Source organism: Orycteropus afer, unplaced genomic scaffold, assembly GCF_000298275.1.
Source record: "Orycteropus afer afer isolate SDZICR_OR568_19922 unplaced genomic scaffold, OryAfe1.0 scaffold00561, whole genome shotgun sequence".
Lineage (NCBI taxonomy): Eukaryota > Metazoa > Chordata > Mammalia > Tubulidentata > Orycteropodidae > Orycteropus > Orycteropus afer.
The window spans coordinates 1088800-1100658 of NW_006922148.1; the positions used below are offsets into that span (position 1 = coordinate 1088800).

An 11859-nucleotide genomic window follows, 5' to 3' on the forward strand; every position below is an offset into this window, starting at 1 on the left:
GCTGTGCTAAAATTTGGCATGTTTTCATTAGGATATATGTTATGAGCCTGTACAAAGGGATTTTCAATGTCATCATGTGCCATAAAAGCTGGAAATGATTCTAAAACCTATATACATATTGCAGATTAAGATAAATAATTTTCATTATTTGTGATTATAACATGATTTTAATATATGTATATATTTTTAATTAAATAATGCCCAATTCTCCTATAGTTTGCACGTAGAACAATTCTAAGTTCAGCATAAATTAGTTTCATTGAGAGGAAAGTCCTCTCAAATTACTATGGCTAGAAATTTTTTTTTTCTTCTACAGGATGACTCTGGGAATCTTTGCAAATTGTTACTTTTATTTGAAAGTCAAGTACTTACTTCATCAGCAGAAGAAAAAACTACAAACTGACATTAAGGAAAATGGTGGACATTTTTCCTTTACATTAAATCCCCAGGTATTTGCAAATTTTATAACTGTATGATCAACATCCTGTGTTATGGGGACATGGGTCATGGTAAGAATGAACAGAGAAAATTTGGCAGCAGGAGAATAGCATTAGCTGGAGAGTCAGTGAAGGCAGGAAAAATTGTGATATTGCTAACGTGGAAGTTAGGCCAGAGAGGGTCAGTGGAAGAAAGACAGCCTTGTCCTGTGTTCTCCCTGTTTTAGTTGCAAGATGATCTCAGATGCATATGGATATGATATTATTAGAAAGCAGCTAGAGTTGTAAAAAGAAATAATTTCAGGCTAGCCAAAAATGTCAAAGGAGAAAAGCTATAGTGCACATCATTTGCAAAAAGAACACTGTAGTCACTGGCCAGAATGTCAACTCTAGTGATATTGAGGGTGAGGTTCATGGGGGATAGACACAAAAATATGCATTGTGAACTGGTCTCTGGGGTATAACTTTTACTGTATGTTTTATTTGTTTAAAACTGAAGTAAACCACCTTCCATTTCTGTAGGCCTGGCGTTTAAGATACAGAATTTCACAGCTAGATGGAAACTTGAAAATAATTAAATTTAAGCTTCTCTTTTTTAACCACCTCATTGTAAGAAGAGAAAATCGAATTCCAAAGATTCTTCACAGTGCCAATTAGGTTACAGGGCTGCAAACACAGGCTTTGACTCTTGGGATTCTTCCTCAAGAAATTGATCGGGGCAACCTAGTCATCTCTACCCTAGGACTCTGAGTTTAGGGGCATGGTGATAGGTGAGCCCAGTTTGTCCTGTACAGTTCAGCTGCAGCTGGATGCTTGGTTTTTCTCTGTTGTGTAGTAGTTTTTCTGTGAATATCAGAAATAGAGTGTTTCTATTTACCTTAAGTTTAGGCAGAATTGTATACAGGCAATCCCTGGGCTATGAATGTTCGATTTATGTACAACCCATAGTTAAGAATCAATCCCCGTAAGCCTATTATATTAAAAGTTTGACATACATACAGTGGTTCATAGTAACAAACAGGCACTACTTTGTGACATGCATAAAAACATTGTTATTAGGCTGTATTATTATGTTATTTAGTATATCTGGAATGTTTTTGTGTTCCTTTATTCTTTTTTATGCATAGAAGGGTACACTGTATACTATATAATAAGGCAGACATTTGGCTGATTTTAGATACCAACCATTCCTAACTGTTCTGACTTAATGTACAAATTTGACTTAAAGATATACTAAGGAATGGAACTCATCTGTAATCTGTGGACTGCCTTACTTAACCTGTTCTTACCATTTCTCTGGATGAATGAATAATTCATATCTGTTACAACTTCCTACTTATTTTTTTGGTGGAGAATGCCAACATGATCTCTAATTTTTAGAAATTCTCACATACTATAAATGTAACCTTTTTAGAAGTTATTTTGTCAATGTATATAAACATTTGGAATGTATTTACCAGCTATTATAAAGAAGCAGACAGATCTACAAGTAATGATGAAGAGTAAGCTCCAAGATAAATTATTAAATAGAAAAGCAAATACAGAGGAGTGTGCCTAGTATATTTTGTAGTTAAAAGTATTTATGTGTGTTAGCTTGTGCGTAGAATATCTCTAGGTTACAGCAGGTACCTCTGAAGAGAGGAACTGGGAATGATGATGGGGGAGAAGTTAATATATGATTAACATTTTACTTTTTAGATAATTTCAGTGTATTAGTTCTACATATGCTATTATTCAAGAATAAATTAATGAAATTACAAATTAACAAATTTAAATAAATAAATCAATAATGAATACTCTTTGAACCTCAGGAAATAATTTGAACAAGTACACAAAGAGGAATACATGAGAATGTTTAACACAGCATTGTTTATAATAGGGAAAATTTGTCAACATCCTCTAGGTTTGGCTAATCAATTATGGTACATCCATAGTTTTTTAAAAACTCATGATTTTTAAAAACTTTTATGTAGCTTGAAATTATATTAGAAGTTTTAGAAACTTGAGAAAAATTACCACAATTTAACCTCAAACAAGACTTTTTAGTGTTAAAAGTTACAGATACAAATAATTTATTTAAATGTGTTTTTAGTAATAAATAATGGATTGATTCTTTTATTTGTAGTGCACACATATAGTCTTGGACAATGCTTATGTTCTGAGTCAGCATCTAACGAAATCTATCCAAGAGAACCATATCCATATTGTAAACCCAGATTTTATATGGGACTCTATCAAAGAAAGGAGACTCTTGGATGTAAAGAATTATAATCCTAGTAAGTCACTGGACATCATACTACCTCTTGGTCAAAAAGAAAACAGTTCTGGTAAGTATTTGCTTCTTATTAAGCACTTAATAGGGAGCTCTGGTAGCATAGTGGCTAAAACACTTGCCTGCTAACCAGACGGCTGGCGGTTCAAACCCACCAGCCACTCCTCGGAAGGAAGGTTGGGCAATCCTACTTCCGTAGTGATACTGCCTCGGAAACCCAAGGAGGGGTCGCTATGAGTCGGGTTTGACTCGACGGCACATAACAATAACAGCAACAACAAGCACTTAATATATTATAAGTGTTCTGTGGAAAAATCAAATGCCCTTTCTCTGATGGAACTGTAAGGATCAATTCATTTCTGTTCCTTTCTGTTCCACTTCTGTCCTGACACCAGTTGCATATGCAGCATTTCTTCCACTGACCCTAAGTCTTGGAGCTAGGTTATACCTCCCTAGTTATAAGAACAGTCCTCCAGGCTGCCAAGTCTACCCTAGACCTCAGATGCCACCCATAAGCTTGGGAGTTCCCAAAACACTCTCACTTTTTTGTTTTTAATTTTTTATTCTGATTTGGGTGAAAGTTTACAGAGCAAATTTACTTTCCATACAGCAACTCACATACACTTTGTCTCATGACATTGACTGCAATTTCCCACAGTGCAACAGCTCCCCTCCCACTTCCTCCCCATAGTTATCTCTTGCCTGTGTCCTTCCCTCCCATGCATTCCTGCCCCATGAGCTGTCTCCCTGTCCATACACAGCCCTTCTATTCTCCCTGATTGTTCTCTCTAAGGAGCGTATCTGCCTAATGTAAATGTTCAGCTCATATGCCTATCTTTTGTTTGGCTGGAAGCCACAGGAGTGGGTTCAATTCCAGACCTGATGGGCAGCTAGGGGTCATAATCTCAGGGGGTTCCATCAGGCTCTATCAGAGCAGCAAACCTGGTCCTTTTGGTCCTTTTTTTTTTTTTTTTCTTCTAATGATTTTGAGTTTTGTTCCACATTGTTCTCCCACTCTATTCAGGATCTCCTACATAGATCCCTCTCTGAGTGGTTGACAGTGGTAGCCAGGCACCATCTAGTTCTTCTGGCCTCACAGTCATATAGACTGGACACTCTCACTTTCTTAAAGTTATATTTTATTTTTTTAAAATTGTGGATTGTGTGCAAGTTTACAGAGAATGTTAGTTTTCCATTCAATAATTTATATACATTTTGTTTTGTGACATTGGTTGCAGTCTCCTCAATGTAGTGGTACTCTTCCCATTTCCTTCTTAGATTCCCAATTTCCATTCTTCTTCCTTTCCTGTCCCTTCTTGTCTTCTGGGCTTTGTTTTTGGGTAAGTGCTACCCTTTTGGTTGCTTGTTCTGAGAAGTACATTCCTCTTGGGTGTTACTGTTCACTTTGTAGACTTGTCTGTTGTTTGGCTGAAAGGTGATCCCCAGGGTGGGTTTATTTCCAGGTTTGAAGGAAACACCTCACTTTTGATCTACAGGCTACAAATTCAGGGTTTTCCCACTACCCCCTCAGGATGTCCGCCATAAGCTCATGAGTCCTCAGCCTCCCTACTCACTTCCAGCATGCTGGCTGCTACTACTTTTGGTTTATTTAATTCACTAGAATGAGTCACAGGGTTCAGGAAAGTGATACACTTTATGATTACAAGTTTATATAGCAAAAAGGATATAAATGAAGAGATGGATAGGATGGTATCTGGTGGGTTTCCCAAAAGGTGTAAATAAAACAAAATAGGAAGTTTCAGTGTCCCAAAAAGGGACACACTACCCAGGTTTCCATGTGCACTGATATCTTTCACCAACCAGGAAACCCATGCAGCTTTCATGTCCAGAGCATTTATTGGAGGCTTTATTAATAATTCAAATTCTAGACTCTCTTCCCTAAAGTTGGTTGATATCACAGATTTGATATCATGAGGTTGCTATCACATGGTAGATCTTTGTGGCATAGTCAATCCCCACCCAACGTGAGTCATAACATTTAGGTGTGGTCTGGAGTCCTCATCAAAGACACTTCAATCATTGGGGAAAGTCCAGGGCTCTAGAGGTTTTCTCTCAGAAAGCAAGGACAAAGACCAAATTCTTAGGATAAAGTTAAATACAGAAGGTACTGTATTTAACTTAATAGTAACTTTGGCTTGCTAAATATATTATAGACAAAAGATTGGCAAGAAACGCTACAAAAATTAGTTAGGCTCTTTATTTCCTCAGAAAATAGGCAGCAAAAATAATGAAGAGTAAAAGACTATGTTAGCAGTGGAAGTAGATTTCTCAGCATCTAGTCTAGTGTCGAATTCAAAATGACTACAAAAACTGTGATAATCTCAGAAAGGTTGAGGTGTAATTTAAACTTTTGTTTTAAAAAATTATTGCCATGACTTAATGACTGTGGAAATTTTATGACTAGCATTTTGCTAAAGAAGTTCATTCTGAAAGATGATCTCCAAAAACAATGTATCTCTTTTATAAACCAGGATTTCACTTTGGAATCTGGCCAAGAAGAATGCTTTTGGACCTAGAGAATAATTCTGATATTAATTTATATTAGGTATATAATATATGTCAGGAGCTCTGGTGGCATAGTGCCTATGGCATTTGACTGCTAACCAAAAGGCTGACAGTTCAAACCCACCTGCCACTCCTTGGAAGGAAGTTTGGGCAATCTACTTCCCCAGTGATACCGCCTCGGAAACCCAAGGAGGGATCACTATGAGTCGGATCCGACTCAATGGCAGTGAGTTTGGTTTTTGGTATAATATATGTTAGATATTATAATAAACATGTTGGTATCATGTGGCCTTTTTAGACAGACACTCTCCAGAAATGCTGTTATGATCATCATACTTTCTTGCTGTCTCAGTAATTGGTAGCTAAAAGAGAAACGGGGAGAATGATAGATTCCTTTCACACTGAAAACATTTTTCAGTATCCAAAATCATGCAGTCACATTCAGAATTACTACAAATACATTGATAATCTTTGAAATCATGATGGTATAATTAAAAGTTGAAAAATCCTTGCATTACAAGATTTATTCCTTTATACCATAATGCTTTTGGTAAGAAAAATGTAAAACATTGGTGCCTGGCTACCAATGCCAATCACTCAGGAAAGGGTCAAATCTGGAGATCCTGGATAGAGTGAGAGGGAAAACGTGGAACAAAATCCAAAAACGCAATAATGACCAGAATTACTGGTCAGATGAAGTCTGGTGAGACTCCCAATACTATGACCCTGAAATACATTTGGCGCCTGGAATAAAAGTCACCCCCAGGGGTGGCTTTCAGCCCAATGGTTAGTGAGATGTATATGCAGACCACTCAACCCAGGATGCTGCACCCACACAGTCCATGGTAATACATCCCCTAAGGCAATAAACCTTGGGACACCAAAGGACCAACAAAAAAAAAAAAGAAAAATGTAAAACAAGAGTGTCCAGTTTCACATAGGAACCCTTAAGTTTCTCTTCTCTGAACTAGATAAAGCATCTGAGTTTCTTCTTTGTGACATGACACTCAGAACCTTATTCTGACCCTGTAAGGTATGAGAAATGCATTTTATAATATGCTTACTATAATCTTCATAAGAGAAAAATGCCACTCAAGAATTTTATGGGTATCAATGAATTTCAGATAATGCAGTTTACAGTAGAATTTCCCTCATATGCATATTAAAATAGAATTATTAAATGTCTTCTCCATCGTAAGTACTTTCTTCTTTTCTCACTTACATTGCCTTTGGATACCCAAGGTTCGCTATGGGTCACATCCGACTCCACAGCAATGGTTGTTGTTGGTTGTTAGAGCTAATTTAAGGACCCCTGGTGGTGCAGAGGTCAGCTGCTAACCAAGGAGTTGGTGTTTTGAACCAACCTTGTGGCTCCATGGGAAAAAGACCTAGCAGCCTGCTTCCATAAAGATTACAGCCAAGAAAACTCTGTGGAGAAGTTCTCTGTCAAATGGGGTTGCTATGAGTCAGATAGCATAGTGCCTAAAGCACTTGACCGCTAACCAGAAGGCTGGAGGTTCAAACCCACCAGCCACTCCTCGAAAGGAAGGTTGGGCAATCTACTTCCATAGTGATACTGCCTCGGAAACCCAAGGAGGGGTTGCTATGAGTCGGGTCCGACTTAATGGCACGTAACAACAGCAACAACAACAACAACAACATGAGTCAGAATCAACTCCATGGCGTCTAGCAACAATAGCAGCAGTAACAACACAGCTAATTTAAGGACATTAAAAAAAAAATGGTCCATATTCAACAATTCCAGTAGTTATTTACTAATTGCAGTAAATTACTGGTAAACAAATTCTGGTAAACCAATGTTGTCCCCCCCCACCCCAATTCTAGAACTGGAAACTGATGCTTCATCCCTGGACAATTGCACAGAGAAGGAAAACATTGTGGAACTCACCAAGTAAGCTATTTCTGATTGTTAATGACTCTACAAAGTTTACAAACGTGTTTGAAACATCAAGCATAGTATTAAAATACTATTTATATATCAGTAGGGTTTTCTTTAGTACTTTACTTTGCTTTTCTAATTCTTCATGAAATTTTAAATTATTTAAGATCTTTCACTTCAATTACTATAATAAAAATTTTTAGCTTCTCAGAATTAAGTGAGATTGGATGCAATTTTTAAATTAACAGAGTTATAAGTAAGAAAAAACACTGGAGATATGACTTAGGATGCCTACTCACTTTGTTACCTTATGAAATATCCTTTAGTAGTAAAGACATTTAATCACTCCTGTGTTATAGTTTTCAAAATGGAAATAACAACTGTCCTTAAATGGAGTATATTAGTCTAAAGTCCTATATAGTTTCCTAACATGTACCCAAAGCAGCAGTTACTAATTAGGCTTCACATTTTAACTTACTTTGTTTGTTAGTAACAGTATTAAAAGAGAATAAAATCCAAACGGAAAAGTATGAATGACGAGAAGTCTGACCTGTTTATTTTGAAGGGAGTTAGCTATCTGGTGAGTAATGATGCCTTGTCTATAGCTACACCGCATCCCTAAACTGGAGCCTGTCTGCACGCACAGGCCATCTCTGTGTGATGCTTTCTACAATCTGCTGGCCTAGTGCTTTTATATCTTCTGCATCTTCTCCAAGCAGTCCCTCCTTCCAGTGCAGACGTTACAGTGCTTGGAATCAGAGCTCTAGAGTCATATCAAGGAGGAGCCCGCCCATTTCGTTGTTAGCATACCTAAGAGGTGGCATTATGCAAAGACTTACTATATTTTGTAGGGAATTAAGAGGTCTTCAAGAAAAGAAAATTCTGTTTAAAAATCCACCTTAATATTAAAATTTTAATTATACAAATTTCAGGTTTTATACAGAGAATGGTGAAGTTCTTCATTTTCCTCAAGAATTTGAAGTTGCAAAATATAACACCTTGGAAAAAGTAAGAGTTTAATTTCTATTGGAAAAAAATCTTTCTGATTGTTTTCCTGTTCAATAATTTTCTTATTGATTTGAAAATTTGTGTATATTCTGAATAAAAATTCTTTGATTTTTGAGTTGATTTTTAAGTCAAGAAAATTTTTACATGTTAATGTCTAGTTTTTTAGAATTTTTATTATAAAACTAAAGCATGCTTATAATAAATTTTAAACAGTATAGGTATTAATATAACATTAAAAGTAGAATTTCTCCTTGTAATTAATAGTTTCCTGTATTTTAAAATGGCAGGTTTAATACTAAATATTTATACCATGTTACATTTCCACTGCTTTTGCATTTTTTAAAAAACAAAAAGGAAAACACACAAAAAAAACCCCACCTTTTTCTGTGGCCTTATAAATGAAAATCAGTACTACCATTAAAAATATGCCCATTAGTATTTTTAAGGTATCTTAAAATTTAATTTGAAAATAACATTTCCTTCTGTGATAAAGAAAACATGAAAAGTGATACTGTTTAAATACATATGTCTATGATAAAAATAGATAGATAAGTCACTATATATCTAGAGTAAAGAGCTTTGGTGGTATAGGGGGTAAGGCATTTGGCTGCTGACCAGAAGGTCAGTGGTTCAAACCCACCAAATGCTCCATGAAAGGAAGATAAAGCAATCTACATCCGTAAAGATTTGTTGCTGATGTTGTTATATGCTATCAAGTCAGACCCGACTCATAGTGACCCCTCCTTGGGTTTCCGAGGTGGTATCACTAGAGAAGTAGATTGCTCAACCTTCCTTCTGAGGAGAGGCTGGTGAATTTGAACTGCCAGCCTTCTGGTTAGCGGTCAAATGCCTTAGGCACTACGTTACCAGAGCTCCTCTGTAAAGATTTACAGCTTTGGAAACCCAGTGGGGGTTGCTATGAGTTGGAGTTGACTTTATGGCAGTGAGAGTTTTTTTTTTTTTTAAGATATATATCTGCAATAGAATGCCAAGTAATTTTAATTTTTTATAATTTTCTTTATTTTCTAAATTGTATCTCCAAATGAACATATACTACTTTCACAATTCACATTTTAAATGGTTGTTATTTAACTAATAGTTTATAACATAGTGTATTTTTTCCAGATTGGGACAGAGGGCAGGAAGGAAATTGTAGTGGTGGAACTGAAGTGCTTCCAGAAACACTGGGACTGTCCTTTTCTAATAACCGCATGCTTCCTCCTGGCCAATAGCATTGAGGTACTGATCCTTATGTTGATTCCTACGTGTTTGTCTCTCTTGCCCATAATTAGATTCTTTAACAGTGGTTAATGAGCAAACCAATTTTTTACCTGGGAAATCATTTTAGAAAAAGAAATGTGTTTTGTTTTGCAGTGTTGTGGTTGAGGAGGGCAAGGTAATGTGTATCCTGAATGATTGGCCTGGTGACTTCTCCATAGGAAATAATTTACTGGGATATAGAGTGTAGATGGTTCATGCTCATTTTCCAAATCACTTATGAAATACTTTTCTATTTACATTTCTAAAAGCCATTCAGTTAACACACTTTATCAAGCATCTGTTATATGCCAAACAATGTATTTTTTGGTGCCAGGACCGAAAGATAAAATATATGCCACACTCTGACCTTCAGAAATTACCAACTGGAAGGAAGTAAAAGCATTAATAATTATAATCCGTTGTGAGAAGTACTGAAATTTATGTGAAATATGTGGCCTCAGGGGTCATAGATGACCTGGGAAAATCAAGGAAGGCTTTGTGGAGGCTGTCAAACCAAGAGCACAGTTCTACTTTAAAATAATTAAGAAACAGATACAGATTCAGAATTAATACCTAAAGTGTAGCTAAAACACTGCAACTTCCATTAGGGTGTATTCTAAACTAGACATTGAGATTTATAAATCTACTATGGGCTGGGCTGGCACTAGAAGTGTACAGGCCAACAAACACTTTATGTGGGCAGGGCAGTACCAGGCATTTCTCTTCCATGGGAGTGGTCCTCACAGCAGTTCTCACAAGTTCCTGCCCCAAGTTCAGCCCGGGTACAAGGGAAGGAAACTCACATCAAGTGGGTATGGGATCTACACTGGCTTAGAAGTGCTACCCCTCAGGAATCACTATCTCTTGTAATATTGGCATGGATTCAAGATGCCCTCAAGGGACATGCCCAGTTATAAGAGTAACTACTCTGAGGGAAACCCACAGCTAAGACTCCCTACCAGGTGTTTTAATTCATTCATTGAATTCCCAGTCCAGATGTAGTTTATCGATAAGAGACCACTGTCACCTAAGCAGTTTTGCCTAATATTACAGCTGATATTCCATCTTTATCAGTTTTCCACTGGAACAGAGCTAGAGAATTTAATATTAGATTTGCTCAAGGGAGAGAGTTCTGTTAACCTTTTACCTAAAAATGAATATTATGTTTTGTGGAGCATTTAGTTGTTTGAGCAAAAAGTAAATAAAAAGGTTGAAAATCATGATGGAATATAGAATGTTCCATAATTTTTTCTTCATTTAAAAAGAAAACTTTAAGCTACACAGACCATCACATCTCTTTCTGCTTAACGAAACAGCTGTTCCTGGTGTATCAGAACACAAGTGTGGCACTCCCTGGGCAAGTCAGACTCCATAAGAAGAGAAGCTTATGTACCTTGGGGGAAATCATCCTCACCTAACCAGCAGTGAGAGGGCTATTCTGCATATGAAAGTTTTCTAGCTTGCTCTTTTTCTTTTTCAAATCATTTTGATGGAAATTTTTCAAAATTAAATTCACTCTACCTTAATGGAGAGGCTTGGATCATAGTGTATTTCTCTGTCCTGAGCTGTAGAGGCAGTGCACGCCCAGAGACATCTTCCCTGGGGTTAATACTAGGACACCTGGCCATGCAGAGGTTTCTAAAGAGCAGAGTGCCATGTCCCTAGTCAGGCTGAAGCAAGGAAGGACAGAGGTGTGGGCTGTCTGTGTTTCTCCAGAGACCCCCTCACTCTGTGCCTTCAAGAGTACTGCATATGTCCTAATAGTCTTCCTGCTTTTTCCTTGCTATTCATTCTTTTTGATTGTGTGCTTATCTCTAACAGTGCCTTCTTTTTGAAAAACTATTTCTTTGATTTTTCTCATTTCCAAAAACCTAAAAGGCAGACTTCAAACCTTACTAGAATGCTATGTGAAGTGGGAACATGTGGGCTCTGAATGAAAATCTGAGTGATTCCAGTGCATCAGGTGCCTCTTATCTGCTGTTGTGTCTGTTCAACTCCCCTGCCCCTTCTTTGTTTTAGTCTGTTTAGTGAAGAATGGAAGGCTTAAGCAATTACTTGAAAAAAACCTAGTTTCTAAACTTCTTCATGGCAGGGATCTAGTATCAAATGCCTTATATATGTTTTTGTTACCCCATGGGACATGGCGGGTCTTCACTAAACATTGACATGTTAATAAGATAATGTGCATTCATATCCTAACACTCTGAGGTACACTGTAATTCACAGACTACAAGAGAGTCCTTTGGAAAGAAAACTTCTGCAGATGCAAGTGAGTATTATGAAAATTATATCGAAGAGCTGAAGAAACAAGGATTTCTGCTAAGAGAAAATTTTACACCTGAAGCAACCCAATTGGCATCTGAAAAATTGCAAGCAGTAAGATTGATTTTTATGTGTTTGTTCTTCTGGCCATAATAATTTTGTGTTACTCATTTAATAGTTTTTTTTTTTTTTTT

The 11859-nt window shown here is 36.8% G+C and overlaps 1 protein-coding gene across 1 annotated transcript in view; it reads left to right on the forward strand.

Moving 5' to 3' along the window:
* Nucleotides 1–317: 317 nt before the first annotated feature.
* Nucleotides 318–11859, forward strand: part of PARP4 (poly(ADP-ribose) polymerase family member 4) — a 278765-nt gene continuing 267223 nt past the window's right edge. Inside the window, exons 1-6 of the mRNA XM_007955975.1 lie at nucleotides 318–449; nucleotides 2563–2764; nucleotides 7081–7147; nucleotides 8068–8143; nucleotides 9269–9382; nucleotides 11630–11779. Coding sequence (XP_007954166.1) covers nucleotides 318–449; nucleotides 2563–2764; nucleotides 7081–7147; nucleotides 8068–8143; nucleotides 9269–9382; nucleotides 11630–11779 — 741 coding nt within the window. The remainder of the gene's footprint in view (nucleotides 450–2562; nucleotides 2765–7080; nucleotides 7148–8067; nucleotides 8144–9268; nucleotides 9383–11629; nucleotides 11780–11859) is intronic.